This window comes from Typopeltis vanoorti, chromosome 4 (genome assembly GCF_054136105.1).
Source record: "Typopeltis vanoorti isolate ZY-2024b chromosome 4, IOZ_Tvanoo_1.0, whole genome shotgun sequence".
NCBI classification, from domain to species: domain Eukaryota; kingdom Metazoa; phylum Arthropoda; class Arachnida; order Uropygi; family Thelyphonidae; genus Typopeltis; species Typopeltis vanoorti.
Genome location: NC_143552.1, coordinates 8752624 through 8771390, shown reverse-complemented (window position 1 = coordinate 8771390; position 18767 = coordinate 8752624). Strand labels below are relative to the sequence as shown.

Sequence of the window (18767 nt, the reverse complement as noted above, 5' to 3'; positions counted from 1 at the left end):
AGCTGATTTGGCCACTTTTGCAATGTGTCCCCTAAATTTCAATTCCTTATCCACCAACACTCCTAAATCTCGTGCCTCATCAATTTCCTGGAGCACGGTTCCACCAATGCAGTAAACTGCCTCCCATCTTTTCACCCCAAAATGCATAACCTTACATTTTGCCACATTAAATTGACATCCATTCTCCCTAGCCCAGACCTCCAATCTATCCAAATCATCCTGCAAAATTTTGACGTCATCTGCATTCACTATTGCCCTACCCAACTTCGCATCAACCGCAAACAAATGAACTGTTCCTCTCAGATCCTTTCCTATATCATTTATGAACAAATTAAACAGCAGTGGTCCAAGAACAGATCCTTGTGGTACACCACTAGTCACAGGCCGTCTTGTGGACTCTACTCCTGAGTAAACCACTCTCTGATATCTCTCCGTCAACCACCCTCCTATCCATCTCACCAACCCTATGTCCATTCCCATATGCTGCAATTTACTGATTAGAATTCCATGTGGTATCCTGTCAAAGGCCTTAGCAAGGTCCAGCAGAATCACTGTAAACCCATTACCCTTATCCAGTTCAGCCGTCACTGTGTTATAATACGTGAGCAAGTTACTGAGGCATGACCTACCCTTCACAAAACCATGCTGTCCCCGATACAGTATCCCATTTTCTTCTATCCAATCTTGTATTTTCCTCTTGACTATTTTCTCTAAGACCTTGATAATGATTCCTGTTATGCTGATTGGCCGATAATTTTCAACAGCAGCCTTGGAACCACCTTTGTGCAGTGGAACTATTTTCCCCTCTTTCCACCCCCTTGGGACTGACCCAGTCCTGAGGCTCAAATTAAACATAATGGTCAAGGGCACTGACAATTCTTTGGCCGCTTCACGTACGACACGAGCTGGTACACCATCCAATCCCACAGATGTATTGACATTGAGGTTCTGTAATAGACTAGTTACCTCTACCTCATTCATCAGGCAATAGGAACAAATATGGCAATAGGAACAGTCTCAGAAGAGTTGAAAGAAGGAAAAATCATGCCACTGCATAAGGGAGAATCCAAGTCAGTAGTGTCCAAGTATAGGACAGTGTGTATATCAAGAGTAGTGGTAAAAGTTGGTTAGTGACAAAATTCAAATGTGAATTAATTAGAATGGAAGACTTTCAAGAGAGCAGCATGGATTTGTTGTTGGGGTGGAGTTACTAAAGCATGACACTTTAGTAACTTGGTTATATTTTATAATAAGGTGACTAACATATTGGATAGGGGAGATACTTGTAGAGTGATTTATTTGGATTTTACTAAGGCATTTGATTGAGAACCACATGATAAGCTGCTGTTGAAATAGGGTAGGATGGGATTGGATAGTCATTTGGAAGCTTAGAAGATTGGTTGAATGATAGGAGCCAAAGAGTTGAGTATAGAGGTATAGTCACCCAAAAAAGGAAGGCGACAAAAGGTGCTAGAAGGTTCTGTTCTGGAATTTATATATCAATCATACAGTTCATGGTGTGAAAGGAGATATTTGCAATTATTATTATTATTATTATTATTCAGACCTCCATGGAGTCAAAAGACTCTTCGTGGCAGGTCCTTCCTAAGAAACACAAGTCTATCAAGACACATCGAGGGGCCCCTGAGAAACACAAAGTCTATCATACCACTCCTTAAACTCATTGACCATTCTTGCTCTCACCACTCCATCAGGCAATGCATTATATGGTTCAACCACCCTCCATGCAAAGAAACCACTCCTCACCCTCTTGCAAACAGTTTCCTTTTGTAACTTCCAGGGATGGCCTCTTGTCATCACTCCTTCCCACTGTTCAACCAAGCGAAAGAACTCCCCAGTGTCAACCCTGTAACCACCTCTCGACAGTTTAAAAGTCTCAATCATATCACCTCTCCTTCTTCTATCCACCAAACTCTCATAATTGCAGCAATCCTCTGTGTTACCTTCACCACCTTTGCAATATGTTCCCTAAATTTCAGGTTTCTATCAATCATCAACCCAGATCTTTTGTCTCCCCTACTTCCTCCAGTATAACTCCTCCCATAGAGTATGCAGCATCCCATCGATGTTCCCCAAATCTCAAGACCTTACATTTTGCTGCATAAAACCACACCCCCATTGATTTGCCCATCTATCTATCTTACTCAAATCCTCTTGCAGGGCTACCATATCTGCACTATTACTAATAATCCTTCCCAGCTTCGCATCATCTGCAAACAATTGCATATCCCCTTGCAATCCACTGACGATGTCATTGATATAAAGGTTAAACAATATAGGTCCCAGTACTGAGCCCTGTGGGATCCCACTTGTAACCCTCTGCCTCCTTGAAACTGTCCCACCATACACAACTCTCTGATATCTATCGGACAGCCAATCCTGAATCCAGTTCATCAATCTGACATCCAGACCCATGTGCTGCAACTTAAATATCAGCTTATCATGTGACACCCTGTCAAATGCTTTTGCTAAGTCTAAGGAAATGTCAGTATATGCCTTTCCCTAATCTAATGTAATATAAAAGGCTAGCATATTGCTAAAACAAGAGCACCCTTTCACAAATCCATGTTGACTCTCACAGATAACGTTACCCTCATCTGCCCAATGCTGTATACAGTCCCTCACTACTTTCTCCAAGATCTTAACAACTACTGATGACATGCAAACTGGCCTATAATTTGTCACTTCCAGTCTGCTACCACCCTTATGCAATGGCACTATCTTCCTTCCATTCCATGGGCACCTTTCCCGAAGCCACACTTTCATTGAAAAGCCAGGTCAAAGACACTGTCAGTTCCCTAGCACATTCTCTCGAAACTCTGGATGTCAGTAAAGCTGTGGGACTGGATGGTGAAATACCATCCAGTCCCACAGCTTTACTGACATCCAGAATACTCAGTATTTGAAATGTACCTCTAAACCTCGAACCTGCCCTATCCCTCTAGTATTAAAACTGACTCCTCCAGGATGAAATACTCCAATAAAGTGTTCATTGAACAATTTTGCTATGTCCTGTGCCTCAGTCACTCTATTCCCATTTTTATCCTGCAATATCATTCTTTCACAGTCATTTCTCCTCCTACTGGCCACATAGCTAAAAAATTCCCTAGGATTTTCCTTGGATCTAAGGGCCAATCTTTTCTCATATTCCAGTTTCGCCTTCATTACCATACTAGTCACTCTTCTGGCCTGTGTCTTATATTCTTCATGCATCTTCTCTTCACCTGTCTCCTTATATCTCTTCCACAGCCTCTTTTTCACATGCAATTCCTTTTTAATATTGTTTGTCATCCACTTTACTCCAAATTGTGTTCTCTTCTTCACTCGTGGTATACAACTTACCATTGCTGATAACAAATATTCTTTCACAATTTCCCACGCCCTAATGATATCCCGGCCTTCCAATTCCTCCCCCCATGAAACTTCCCGAAGTTGACGTCCAAGATTATTATAATCACCTGCTTTATAATTCCAAATAAGTTCCCGTCTCTTTGATACTCCTGCATGTCTATTCATTTCCAAGTCAAAACCGTATGGTCACTCTCTCTCCAAATGGTGGGAGAGATGTCATCTCAATTATTATCAACTGTTCTGATGCTATAACGAAATCCAAAGCTCTTTAACCTCTTGTTCCCTCTATTACATGTTGCCTAAGACATTTTCCCCTCAAGAATTCTAGAAATTCCATTCCCTTATTGCTACATGCTTCTTCCTCTCCCCACTTTATGCTACTGTAGTTAAAATCTCCCATAACAATCATTCTTCTTGCATTTTCCAAACTCAACTGTCTAAACATCTCCTGGCTCCTGGGTCTGTAGCAACATCCCACTAAATATCCTGTCTTGCCCTCCTCTTCCTCACACCATATGCTTTCAAAATCATTAGTGTCACTGCCTTCCAAAGCCTCCACTCTTAGAGGACATAGGTCTTCATTTATAATAAGCAGTACTCCACCACCACGCTTTCCCTTCCTATCCTGCTGAAAAATGCTGTATCATGCAACTTCTATTCCTGTTATTATATCCTCTTCTGTCAACCACGTCTCAGTGATCCCAATAATATTTGGCCAGGCTGATGCTATCTGCACCACCAATTCCTCTCCCTTATTCCAGATACTCCTGGCATTTGTATAAAGCATATAAATGCCGCTGTTTCTATACCCAGCATTATCCCCTCTAGACTTCACTGGGCTCAGTGTTACCTGATGTCATCCCCCTTCTTCCAAGTACCCATTCCCACAAGTGGCCACTCCTGCTACATTCCTCCCTGGGACACACTGACTCGTTCAGAACAGCAATCTCTCCAGATGCCTACATCCTTCCTCATTCAAATGTAAACGCTCTCTCTTGCATACAGTTCCTCTCTGTCCTCAAATGCACTGCAAGCATCCACATATTCCTGTCCTCTCTTGTCACACATTCTAGCTATTAGGTCATTCAATATTACCGCTCTTCTGCTCAGCTTGTCATTATCATACCTAGGCAACACACACACTATCTTTCCTCTCTCTCTCTGTCTTCTTCCGTGCAGTCTCAAGCAAAAATCTCATATCTCTCACTGCCCAACTTTCATTAACACTCAAGTCATTTGTTCCTAAAATCACAATCATCTCATCCACCCTTTCACCTCTCTTAATTGCCATAGTCACTCTTTCTGTCATTCCTCCTGGCAAACACTCCTCATGCATCCTATCTTGAGCACCATGGATCATTGAGTCCCCATACATTATACCTCTTACCATTCCCTCTCTCTCTCTCTCTCCTATTGTTTCCATTCTCTCATCTTCTTTCATTCACATATGTCTCTCTCATCGCCTGCTCTATTGCTCCTATTCTCTCTTCTAGCATTCCCATACCTCTCACTCCTTTCCTCTCGCCTACTGTTAGGAAGATTAATGTCAGGAAATTCTGATGTGTTGTTGTTACAAGAGGATTTGAATAGGATGGTGCTTTTGGACTGAAAGATAATGGGTAATGTAAGAACTAGAGGTCATCCCTGGAGGCTGTATAAGAGTCACATGAATAAAGAGGTGAAAAATATAATTTTTTGCTTGGTGGGTGGTGAATGAGTGGAATACATTGCCAAAATGGGTGGTGAGTGCTCCAATGTAGGATGTATTCAAATCAACATATGATAGTTATGTTGGTATGTGAGCATTCCATCTCTCATCACAAGTCTTTGGACTCCATGGAGACTTGGAAATAATATTAATATCCACAACTGTCACTTATCGTGACACTTCACGATAAGTGACACTTCCCTGTCTCTTACGTTTCTGCTCGAGTTTTTCATTCTGTAAACTCTCTTTAATCTCTGTAAACTTGCTTTTGCAAAGTCTAAAAATATCACTGTATATGATTCTTCCTTATCTAACATACTCGTCACCTTATCATAAAATGCAAGTAAATTACTGAAACAGGACCTACCCTTTACAAATCCATGCTGACCATCATAAAGAATGCCATGTCCATCAACCCAATTCTGTATTCTATTTCTTACCAATCTCTCCAACACCTTGACCACAACTGCAGTTTCACAGACTGGCCAATAGTTGGAGACTTCTGTCTTAGAACTATGCCTGTGGAGGAATACTATTTTGCCTTCTTTTTGCTCCTTAGGAACCCTACCCACTGCAAGACTTTCATTAAATAACCAGGTCAAGGGCATTGCCAACTGTAGTGCATATTCCTTAAGAATATGTGGTGATATGTCATCCACTTTCACATCCTTATTCACATCTAAACCAAAGAACATCTGATGCACCTGTGTTTCTTTCACTTCCAAATCTGATATTTGCCTCTCTTCTATATATTTCACAGCATCATTTACACCATTATGATATACACTGATAAAGTGCTCATTCAATAATTCCAATACATCCTTTGCAACTCTTAGTCTGCTGCAATGACTATCCATCAATGTTAGTCTGCCATAATTATTCTTTTTCTTGATTGCCATCTAGCAGAAAAATTCCCTTGAGTTAACCTTGGCCTGACCAGCCAATCTCCTCTCATACTGCACTTTTTCTTTTTTTACCATGCTTGTCACCTTTCTGGCCTCCACTTTATGCTCTTCATGGATCCGATCACCACCAACTGACTTGTACTTCCTCCATAACATTTTCTTTTCCAGCACAGCTTTGCTTGAATTCACTGTTCATCTATTTCACTCCTACTCTATTTACTCGCTTAACCCTTGGTATGCAGTCATACATTGCTTTTGTCAGATATTGCCTTGTAAGTTTCCATGCTCTTGTTTCATAACTTCCCAAACAAGTACCTCACAATCACTCTCACCTACCGGTATCAGTGTCAAAACTTCATTAACAACTACATCTTGTGAAGTTATCACCAAATCCAAAACATTAAAGCCTATAGTTGCTTCAATCACATGCTGCTTAAGATACTTATCTCTCAGAAATTCCATGAACTCGCTCTCCTTGGTCCCATCCACTATCTCCTCCTTCCATTCTATATTCCTGTAATTAAAGTCTCCCATCAGAATCACCTTCTTTTTATATGCCCAACTAATTTGTGCAAGCATTTCACTGCCAGTATTCTCTGCATTCCCTGGCCTATAACAGCATCCTATCAGATATACTAATTGTTTAATCAACTTCACACCACACAGATTCAAAATCTGTGCTTGCACTATCAACTTTCACACTTTGCAAACACAATTCCTCAAATTCCTCCATACAGTCAAGAGGTTCACCATGAAAGATCTGCTTTAGGCTATGATATGGAGATACTTTAATTCACCATCATCAGACTTGTATGCTTTAAAGCAGTGCCTTCTGTGCTCATTACACTTTCAAGCAGTGCGCATACTCATCTGATATGAGTGTGATTTTGTGTTGTTTTCAAAATCAAATTTTTTTAAAAAAAGTACAATAATATTATTTGTATAACTTGGACATACTCAGATAACCTCTGCAGATAATGTTCTATAAATAAATAAATCTAATAATGCCTTTTATTCCTCGAAGGGAGTAAGTGAAGCAATTTAGCCCTAACTTTTGAAGACTAGTGGGCAGCTAACTTTCACCCTTAGCCAATTACAGAATAACTGGCCCAAGACTTAGTGATTTTAATTGGCACCTGGGGTTGAGAGTACAGCAGACAACTGCCACCATAATCCTTATACTATATATACTATATCCATAATCTTAATACTACATTGCCAGCCTGCCTAACCAAGTGGTTAGCGTATCCGCTCTCCAGCCAGGCTGCAGGTTCGAATCCTGCCATGGGCATGGATGTTTGTGATTGTGGAAATACCAGTGGTGGTTGGTGGTAGATGGCATTAGTGTAGTTGCAGTCAGTTGGTGGAGACAGAGTTGTAAAGCAGGTGTCCTCCCTCGATGAGTCCATGGACTCCCTGGAGGTGTCAAATAATAATATATGTATATTATTCTCTGAAATAGTATGAGTTCTGCTGTCAATTGTCTTGAGTTTACAGAATGAAAAACTCGAGTTTGAAAGTTTGAGCAGTGTCTTGAAAAAGGAGGGTAACCAGTGGCATGCCCCAGGGCTCTGTTCTTGGGGGGGAGGTCCTTCTGTTTAACTTGTTTGTAAATGATATATCATGTGGACTGGCTGGGGATCTTCAGTTGCAGTGGCAGCAGGTGAAAATTTTAAGTGGGAGTTCTGCATATACAAAATAAAATAAATAAAAAATGTTAAAAAATTATTTTTTTCCCAATCAGTAACCAATTTATTAATAAAAAATTTACATATTAAAAAATTGCTTTATTAAAAATATTTCACCCTCACCACGAACAAACACCAATAATAAAATTTTCATATCTCACAGAAATTTGACGCAAGCATTTGATACAGTGCCCAAACGAGCAGTGTCGGAATCACTGATAATGTGCAATGAGAAATGCAAACGAATATTGGTGAGACTAGCTGCAATTGATCTAATGTGATAATTCCGACACTGCATTAGATCGCAGTGCAATCTAAAGAGTTAATCGAACAATTCCAATTATTAAATATTCAATCAATGTCAAAACATAAGCTGTAACCTTTAACATGTTGTATTGCATTTATATAACGTTGTAAGCATTGTTATTATTTATAAACACAAACAAGATTTAATTTTTTCATTTTTTCCTTGTGGGTGCTGCAGTGGCACAGTGCTTATGTATGAGCCGGCATCATCAGCAAACAACTGAACAGTGCAAAGTTGGGAAGAATTATAAGTAGCACTGCTGATGCTGAATCCCTTCATTAAGATTTAAATAGACTTTTTACTTGGACAAAAGAGTGGAGTTGTAGTTTTAATATCAATAAGTGCAAGATGTTGCATTTTGGAATGCAGAAATATAAGGCTGTGTACTATATTGATGGCGCCGTACTGCAGGAAGTGGATGAGATTAGAGATTTGGGAGGGTTGGTTGAAGTAGACTGAAGTTTAGAGAGTATATTGCTAGTTTGCAAAGGATGCACATCATAGTGTTGCTATGATAAGAATTGTATACTTGGTTTTTTAAAACCAAGTATACAATTCTACAAGTAAACCAAGTATAATATAATATAATAGTATCCTTAAAATTAAAGATACCAATTATATACTTGGTATCTTTAATTTATCATAAATTAAAGATACCAAGTATATGATTTCTTGGTATCTTTAATTTATGATAAGAAGTAGTCTAATATGTAGCGATAAGGAAGTGGTTGTGCCACTGTATAAGGAACTGGGCAGGCCACACTTAGACTATTGTGCTCAGATCTGGTCACCTAGTTTTCAATGTGATGTGGAAACATTGGAGAAGGTCCTGAAGTAAGTGACTAAAACAATACCTGGACTTTGGAATGCTGACTATGGAGAAAGGTTTTTAAGAAATGTGGATTGCAGAGTTTGGTGAATAGGAGGAAGAGAGGTGATATGATAGAGACATTTAAGTTAGTGAGAGGACTTTATCAAATTAATCTAGAGGGGATTATAAAAAAAGTAGAAGGTGAGAGGGGAAGAACCAGAGGTCATCCCTGGAAGTTATGTAAAAGTGTGGTGAAGAGAGGTGTGAAGAGTAGATTTTTTCCATGGAGAATTGTCAGTGAATGGAATGCATTACCAGAATATGTTGTTAATGCAAGGAGTGTTAAGGATTTTAAGATTCTATACGATAAATATGTTGTCAGTTGAATGAACCTCTCACAATGAGTCTGCTGACTACATGAAGTATGTACTACTACTACTAATAATAATAATATTGAAAAAATTCAAGAGAAAGATGCATATTCTGATAAATTTACCCTTGTAAATTCTGTTTTAGTTGGATCACCAATAACTGATCCATCAGCATTAACATAACCAGCAAAACTGAGCAGTTGGGAATTCCACACCCTGAAGTCTTCTTGATCTGGCTGACGAGCAGGAAATACTGTGATCACTGACCTGAAAAATGAATTATTATTATTATTATTTTCTAAGGGTTTCTGTCACCTAATTCTGAAAAATCTTTGACAGAAGCATTTGCTAAATTTTATTTGTAAAATTAATTGATCCTTACTAAAATAAACTTACTAAACTTCCCAAAGTCAATATACATTTTGTTAAACAAATTGTTCTCTTAGTTGTCCTTTATCTATTTAAAATTAAAATGGATCCAAATTAATGTATAATAAAGTACAGTAGTACAAAGCTATTTTAACCACCTTACCGGCCATTATGGATCAAATATGCATCCTCATACGCTTCGTATCCATCATATATTTCAATGTAATATCAATGGTATTACAATTTTAATATGCACTTCGCATCCATGTTTCTTGGACGTATATATACGTCTTGGCCGGTAACGTGGTTAAGCAATAAAGAAATCTAGCAACATTATATTTATGGTTTTTTTTTACATTAAATCTTACTTCAAGTTTCCTCCATTTGTGGCAGTCTCCAAGTGGTTGCAGAGAGCCTCGAACATCTCTGCTGTATTTTGGACATGCCGGCAATCTTGTAGCTCTAATTTGTTCCACTGAATCCGACCAATACAACGCGATGCATTCCTCCATGCTAATTTGGCTCCAAAATGTAATTCTTCAGTTGTCAAAGTATATGTACCTCTGCTTTCTACCTCTCTTGTCACTTCATTTAACCTGTTCATGAAATCATTTTTTTCTGGCCTAGAAAATACCATAAGAATCTATCATGCATTATTGGTTTAATAGGAAGAAGTTAGGGCTTGAAAAGCAAGACAATAAACTAGAAATGATCACAACATTTAACTACATTCATCAAACACTCTAAATAAGAGGTACTGAATGCTGTCATGTCGTAACCTGATCTCAGATTATGCTGAAAAAATTTACCTGGCAGTAAGAAAAACAGTTCTGGAGGGGAAGGTGGATATAAATTTTGATGGTACACTTTGAAGCTGTACTATTCAAGCTATAAAAGTAGATCCTCAACTGCAAGTAGTCACTTGTGTGCTGAAGAGGCAGGTTTTAAATGCTGTAAAATGTTTTTTGTTTTTATTTTTAATTTTTTTTATTTTTTCCCTTCCTCGTTCTGTTTATCTAGAATTATTGACATGTAAAAAAAATAAAAAAAACTGCACTCAGAAAAATCTAGCATAATAATGGACATGAGTAATACAGAAATAAACTATAAACTCTTTATTGTTTTATTTTAGTACATATGCTACAGAAGATCATACTTGGGTAATTTTTTGGATGCTTTTTGATTTGTAATACAGCTGAATCTTTGCATGGGAGTATGAACCAAGAAAATTCTAAGGTGAAGTTTCTACATGATAATATTAATGAGTTCCCTTGTTGGAAATGTATTTTTTAGAAAACAGCATTTAAAATTTAACCTTCTTTAAACAATCCTCTATTCATAAACATTATACTGTATTCCCAAAACACTCTGTAAACAGTGAACGAGGCTAGCAATATATGATGAGATTTTAGTTGTAAAATATCTGCATTCTGATAAATCCAATGGTATTTAATTATTATTTTAATTATTAGTTATTATTATTCACCTCCACCGAGTCACCAATACATTCCACGTTCCTACCAATCTCCATGGGAAAAAAAAAAAAGATACTTTTCATTTTCTGATGCACTATGTCATTTTGCAACTTCCAGCAATGGTTCCTTATCCTTGTTCCTTACCATATGAAAAATTTCCCTTGAGTCAATCAAGTATAACTATTTATATGTGTCATTTATTATTATTATTATTAATACAGGTATCTCCATGGAGTCAGTAGACACATCGCGGGAGACCCAAACTAGCAAAACAATATCTGTCAATATCTCTTCTTGAATTCATGGATGACCTCTTGTTCTTCCATCACTATCACACAGCTGAAACATTTCACCTGCATCAATCCTATAAAAATCTTTCAGTAATTTAAATGTTTCTATCATATCCCCCTCTTCTCTGCCTATCAACCAACCTCTGCAATCCACAAGCTCTCAATCTATCAATGTAGGGAGCATTTTTTGCATCACTCACCAACTCAGTCACTCTCCTCTGAACCCTCTCCACAACCTCCTCATCTCCAAGGAATCCAGGTGACCAGACCTGAGCACAGTAATCCAAATGTGGAAGTATCAATGCTTTATAAAGGGGAATAATAACCTCATTATCTCTGAATGTTAGTGTGTTCCTCAATAACCAAGTAATCCTATGTGCAATCTTGGACAAATTACCAATGTGTCCCCTGAACTTCATCTCCCTATCCACCAACATCCCTAAGTCCCTAGCCTCATCAATCTCTTGGAGTACTTTTCCATGAGTGTAGCACACAGCTGGTAATCTTTTAATCCCGAGATGCATAACTTTACACTTTTCCACATTGAACTGACATCCATTACCTTTTGCCCATTTTGCAGGCTTTTTTAAATCATCCTGCAAACTTTCAACATCAGCTTGATTTTTTATTGCACTACCCAACTTGCATCATCAGCAAACAACTGAATATCTCCCTTTAAGCCATTTCCTATATCATTTATATACAAATTAAACAACAATGGCCCAAGGACAGAGCCCTGAGGCAAACCACTGGTCACCTGCCTCATCCCGGACACGGCTTGGCTCCTCCATATACCACCTTCTGGTATCTCTCCCTGAGCCATTCTCCTATCCATATCACCAATTTAGTATCCATTCCCATCTGCTCCAATTTGTGTAACAGTGTTCCATAGGGGGGGGGGTATCCTCTCAAAAGCCTTAGCAAAATCCAGAAGTACCACTGTGTAGCCAGTCCCTTTGTCCAACTCAGATGTCATTCTATTATGAAAAGTTAATAGATTGCTAAGGCAGGATCTACCTCTAACAAAACCATGTTGGCCTCTATAGAGTATCATATCCTGTTCCACCCATTCTTGAATTTTGTCTTTAACCAACTTTTCCAATACTTTTACCACCACACCCTTATGCAAAGGAACCACTTTGCCTAACTTCCACTCCCTAGGGACCATACCAGAGTTCAAACTTAAATTAAATATCCAACTAAGAAGGGGTTGACAATTCATTTGCACATTCACGCAACACCCAAGCTGATATTCCATCTAAGCCTACAGCAGAGTTCACATTTAAATTTTGCAATATCTTAAATACCTCTGATTTCTTAGCTTCAATTCTCACATTAGTTATTGCTACAGGTACAGAGATATCTTCACTTGGGTGATAGACTTTTGAAAAGTGATCACTCAGTAACTCGACTATTACATCTGATTTTGTCACCTCAATACCATCAGCACCCACTAAAGTTATCCTTCCGAAGTCATTCTTCCTTTTACTTGCCACATAGCGGAAGAACTCTTTGGGATTACCCTTGATCTCCTTGGCTAAGGTCTTCTCATAATCTGATTTAGCTTTTCTTACTATGCTGGTAACCTTCCTAGCTTGTGCCTTGTACTGCTCATGGGTTTACTGATCGCCTTTCTCCTTGTAAATTCTCCATTACATTTTCTTTTTTTGCAGATCAAGCTTGATACTACTGCTCATCCATCTAACTCCTACCTTGTTTGACTTCCTGACCATGAGGATACAATCTGATATTGCTTTCCTATGATACCTGCTGATTTTATCCCATGCACTGCTAACATCTTTCCCCTGCAATATGTTCTGCCATGGGATGGCTGCAAGCTCACTCCGAAGTTTGTTATAATTGCCTAACCTGTAGTTCTGTATATACTCCTTCTTAACAGAAAAATCCACAGATTTTGCAACCTCCCAAGTCAATACCACAAGATCGCTTTCACCAATTGGAGGTAACGAGGACACCTTACTTATGCAATACGACTCCTTCTATATATCAAACTCTGCATATTACACGTTCTTATTCTTCCCCATAACCAACATTCTGAAGTCCTGATATCATTTTTATCTGCTTTTGTACCCTCTCTTAAGTTCCTTCATTTCCTGGCAGATCTGAAAACAGTAATCCAGATGTAGTCTTGATCAGGATCTTTTGAAATATGAACTGACATCATCACTCTGTTACCTCAGATGGTCAAATTCTTTCTTGGTTTTTCAATAATCCAATAGATTCTCTTTACTACCTATGCAATATTTTCTCAGAACTTCAAATTTCTATCCACCATCATCCCAAGATCCCTTAGCCTCCTCTGTTTCATCCCATATATTTCCACTAACAGGGTATGTAGGTTCTGATTTGTGGATCCTAATTTCAAAATCTTATGTGTAGCTACATTAAACAGATATCCCCATTTATTTACCCATTACTATTGAAATCAGCTTACTGAAATCACCCTGAAGAGTTACATTAGCACTATTACTAATAATTCCACCAGCTGTCTGCAATCCAGTGACAATATAATTGACAAAAAGGGTGATTAATAATGGTTCTGGCTTTCTTGGATAGCCAGTTTCCAACCCAAGCTACTAAACTCATATCTTAACTCGTACATTGCTACTTAAATATAATCTTTGAAATAATTCTGGATCTAATATCCACTTGATTTTTATAATTATGTGTTTTCCTCAAATGCATTCATGAAGTCTAGAAAAATGACTGTACGTTCTTTCTTTCATCAACTGTTCTTGCAAATTTATTAAAAAAGGCAACAAGATTACTGAAATAATAGCATCCCTTAAGACAGCGCTTCCCAAACTGTGGGCTGCGGTAACCTTGGGGGCCATACGTTTTGTTGAGCGGGGCCATGAAATAATGAAAACAAATTTAAAATGTTTTAAGACTAAGTAGATTTTTTTAATCTTAAAAGAAACTTATTTAATTATTATTATTATTTCTTTTTTGTTCATTTTTATATTTTAATAGAAAAAATCCCACATAGGTGTTGGTTCACAAATTTTGCTTCTTGCTTATTTCCCCAAATAATGAATATTAGTAAATATATGCTTATTCGTATAAGTTTCATTTCAAAGGTATTGATAAGAAAAGGTATTGTTTAACCTTTATATCAATGACATTGCCAGTGGATTGCAAGGGGATATTCAGTTGTTTGCGGATGATGCGAATCTGGGAAGGATTATTAGTAATAGTGCAGATGTGGTAGCCCTGCAAGAGGATTTGAATAAGCTAGATAGATGGGCAAATGAATGGAGGTTTTGGTTTAATGCAGCAAAATGTAAGGTCTTGAGGTTTGGGAAACATCGATGGGATGCTGCATACTCTATGGGAGGAGTTACACTGGAGGAAGTTGGGGAGACAAGAGATCTGGGGTTGATGATTGATAGAAACCTGAAGTTTAGGGGACATATTGCAAAGGTGGTGAAGGTAACACAGAGGATTGCTGCAATTATGAGAAGGACACTGACCTGCAGAGATAAGAGGGTTATCATTCCGTTGTATAAATCTCTGATCAGACCACACTTGGATTATTGTTCTCAGATTTGGTTCCCAGGATTTGAAGGGGATAAATTAACTGTGGAAAAGATACAAAGACGGATGACAAAGATGGTCTCAGGACTGTACAAGGATAGTTATGAGAATCGGCTGAGGGAATGTGGACTGCAGAGTTTGGCGGATAGAAGAAGGAGAGGTGATATGATTGAGACTTTTAAACTGTTGAGAGGTGGTTACAGGGTTGACACTGGGGAGTTCTTTCGCTTGGTTGAACAGCGGGAAGGAGTGATGACAAGAGGCCATCCCTGGAAGAACTATTCCTCACCCTCATATGCTCATATGAGCAAGAGGGTGAGGAGTGGTTTCTTTGCATGGAGGGTGGTTGAGCCGTGGAATGCATTGCCTGATAGAGTGGTGAGGGCGAGAACGGTCAATGAGTTTAAGGAGTGGTATGATAGACTTTGTGTTTCTTTGGGGTGAACCTCCCCCTCGATGAGTCTTGACAGACTTTATGTTCTTAGAAAGGACCTCCCACGATCAGTCTTTTCACTCCATGGAGGCCTGAATAATAATAATAATAATAATAATAATATGCTTATTCGTATAAGTTTCATTTCAAAGGTATTGATAAAAAACACAAAAAAGATTATAAATGCAAAATCTTGAATATAAATTGTATTGAATATAAATACAATAAATATTATAATAATATATGTGTATATTATGATTTTTTTTTTCAATGTGGGCCGTGAAATATTTAAATTTTTCCAAAGGGGGCCTTGGCATCCATAAGTTTGGGATACACTGCTTTAAAAATCCATGCTGACCTTTAAGATAATGTTATCCTCATATGCTCAATTCGATGTATGAGCTCTTACTATTTCTTCTGAGTTTTCATAACTACAGAAGAAATTGAAATCTTTGAGAGAAGCATTTCATGCCTCCACCCTTCTGCAATCTCTCACTTTCGAATTATTCTTCTAGTTTCAAGACTTTCATTAAACACCAGGTCAATGCCCTTGTCAGTAGCACATTCCGCTTAAAATATGTGGTGAAGTTTTATCAAGTACTACTGGATTACTGACACACTCTTTGTTTTTTGTTTTTTTTTTTTGTGGCTTTCACCCACAAAGGTCTTCTATGAACCTATAGAACATTTATCCCATCAGTTGGCTCATGATTTTTTCTTTTTCTGTGTTTTTTTTAAATTAATTTCCTGTGTTTGTTTTTGTATTTTTTCATTTCTATTTTATGCAGAACAGAAACCCTGCTCGAGAGACCAAACATGAAATTTTTTAAGCCACTTCATACCTCCAGTAAGTAGGGTTGATGTCTCACATCAGGCAATGAAATTTGTCTCTCACTTAAAGTATTCAGAACAGTCCATATCTCTCTAATAATAAAACCCATTTTATAAATCGCACAAAACATGAGCCAAGGCACTTATTAAGGAATATGTGCCTTGGATCATGGCACTTATTCCAACCCTACTTTCCTTATTAGCAACATAACAGTCGTTTTCCAGCTAGGGCCTTCCACATGCAACTTCTCTCCATTCCATCTCTTTCTTTCTTTTTTCTTTCTACTTTACATAACCTGTTGTTTATCTATAATCCCTGTGATTTCCATAGTCATCCACTTTATTTCAAATTTTTATACTTTCACTCAGAGTATGCAATCTGCCATTATTGCTAACATTCCAAACAAATATTTCTTAACTAGCTCCTTAGCACTACTAATCTTTCTCTTTCTTCAAATTTTTCCCTCACCTTACTTCCTGAAGCTAGTTTCTAAGTTTATTATAATAGCATACCTTATACGAACTCTGGAGTATTGGCTATGAAGAGCATTTGAGGGAATGTTGATTACAGATATTGGTGGATAGGAGGGAAAGAAGAAATATAGACACTTTCAATTTATTTAAGGGATTCTATCAGATTAATACAGAAGGAATTATAAAAAGAGTGGTTGTTAAGATGTTAAGAATGAGAGGCCATCCATAGAAGTTGTATAAGGAGTTGATTTTTTATGTAGAGAGTTGTTAGTGAGTGGAGTGCATTGTGAATGCAGGGAGCGTAAATAACTTCAAAGTTCATTATGATTCAAGGGTGGTCTGAAAAGTTCTTGGCCTAACAATGAAAAAAACGACTTTATAATTTCAAAATTATTTTTATTTTTCAATATAATTTTCCTTAAGACTAATACATTTAATCCAGCGATGCTCCAGCACCATTATCCCATCTCTGTAGTGGTTCTCAGTAAGAACTGCAAAATACCCACTGCAAAAATACTCACAAAATAACCACTTGGCCTGGTTGGTCAAGTGGTTAACATATCTGCTCTCCAGCCAAAAGGCTGTGAGTTCGAATCCCACCGTGGGTATGGATGTCTGTGATTGTCTGTGAAAATACTAGGGTGGAGGTAGACAGAAGATGGCATTGGTGTAGATACAGTTGGTAGATGACAGGTGGATGAGGTTGAGTGATGGAGACGGAAAATTGTAGAGTAGCGGCCCTCCCTCGATGAGTCTTTGGACTCCTTGGAGGTGTCACATAATAATAATATCCCTCTACAGCTGCAATCACCTCTTGATTCGAAGAAAAACGTTGACCAGCGAGGAAGAGTTTTAGTTTTGGGAAGAGATAGAAGTCAGAGGGAGACAAATCTGGAGAATAGGGTGGATGTTCCAACAATTCATAGTACAGATCCCTTAATTTTCCCATTGCCAAAACACCTTTGTGGGCAGGTGCATTGTCCTGAAGAAAGATGATTTTTTTCTTCTGCAAACCAGGTCTTTACTCACGAATTTTTTTTGCCTAATCGGAATAATATTCCCCTTTTATGGTTTTATCCTTTTCATGATAATTAATAAACAAAATGCCTTTAGCATCCCCAAACACCAATGCCATGACCTTTCCTGCTGATGGAACTGACTTTGTCTTTGGCACTGAACAACCAGCTTCTGTCCGCTGTTTCGACTGCTGTTTGGATTTTGGTGGGTAATGGTGAATCGAAGTCTCATCCATAGTAATAAATCAACGCACAAAATTAGTTTTATTCTTGTTAAAATGCTCCAAGCACTGTATAGAGATTTTCATGAGTGTGTTTTTGATCTCCTGTGAGCAAGCGCAACACCCATCTTGTGCAAAGCATTTTCATTTGCAATTCTTCATGCAAAATATATCCTACACGTTCTTTTGAAATGCCTATAATCTCAGCAATTTCACGCAATTTGACTCGCCGGTAATCCAATATCATATCGTGCACTTGATCAATGATTTCTGGTGTTACACTTTTTTGGACGTCCTTTAAGGCTGGTACGGCCATGTTTAAACTCGGCAACCCATTTCTTAATTGTCGAAAATGAAGGAGAAGAGTGCCCATAAATTTTTATGAACTTCAAATGAATTTCTCTGAACGTTAAACCTTCTTTTACAAAGAATTTTATAACTGCACGATACTCAATTTTATTCATTTCAAGGGATACAGACAACAATTTTGCTTCAGACAGCTGTATAAAACAAACTACTGTATTTGGGAGGTATAAGATGCATTTTTTTTTCTTTGAAAATAGTTATGAAAAACAGGGTGCGTCTTATACGGCGATACTCAGTTTTTTTATTACTTTCATTTCTGGAAATTTTCTCTGTTCCGAGTTACGCGATTTCTTTCTTGCTTCCTTGTGGTGTGCGAGAGCATTCCAGTTACGTAGAGTTCAGCAGATGCGGATGCGCTGTCATCAACGATCACAGATGTGTTCCTGTTCGTGTAAACTTTCCAATTGTTGTCGCGGTTCGTGAACGGTGATAAATTTCTGCCGTTAATTTTTTTTTTAATTTCTTGGCAAATTATGGCTGAAAAACGTCGCCATTGCTACAATGTTGCATATAAGCTACATATCATTGCGTATTGTTCACATAGAACACAGAGAATATTCATTTTATGCAAA

At 38.0% G+C, this 18767-nt stretch overlaps 1 protein-coding gene across 2 annotated transcripts in view; it reads right to left on the bottom strand.

Annotated features, from left to right (window-relative positions):
* LOC150107093 (nitric oxide synthase 1-like) overlaps positions 1–18767 on the bottom strand; it is a 281501-nt gene that overhangs the window by 226537 nt on the left and 36197 nt on the right. For both annotated transcript variants that reach the window (XM_090391631.1, XM_090391632.1), the window contains exons 3-4: positions 9900–10154; positions 9288–9429 (exon numbers count right to left, since the gene is read on the bottom strand). In XM_090391631.1, the coding sequence (XP_090247757.1) occupies positions 9288–9429; positions 9900–10154 (397 nt within the window). The remainder of the gene's footprint in view (positions 1–9287; positions 9430–9899; positions 10155–18767) is intronic.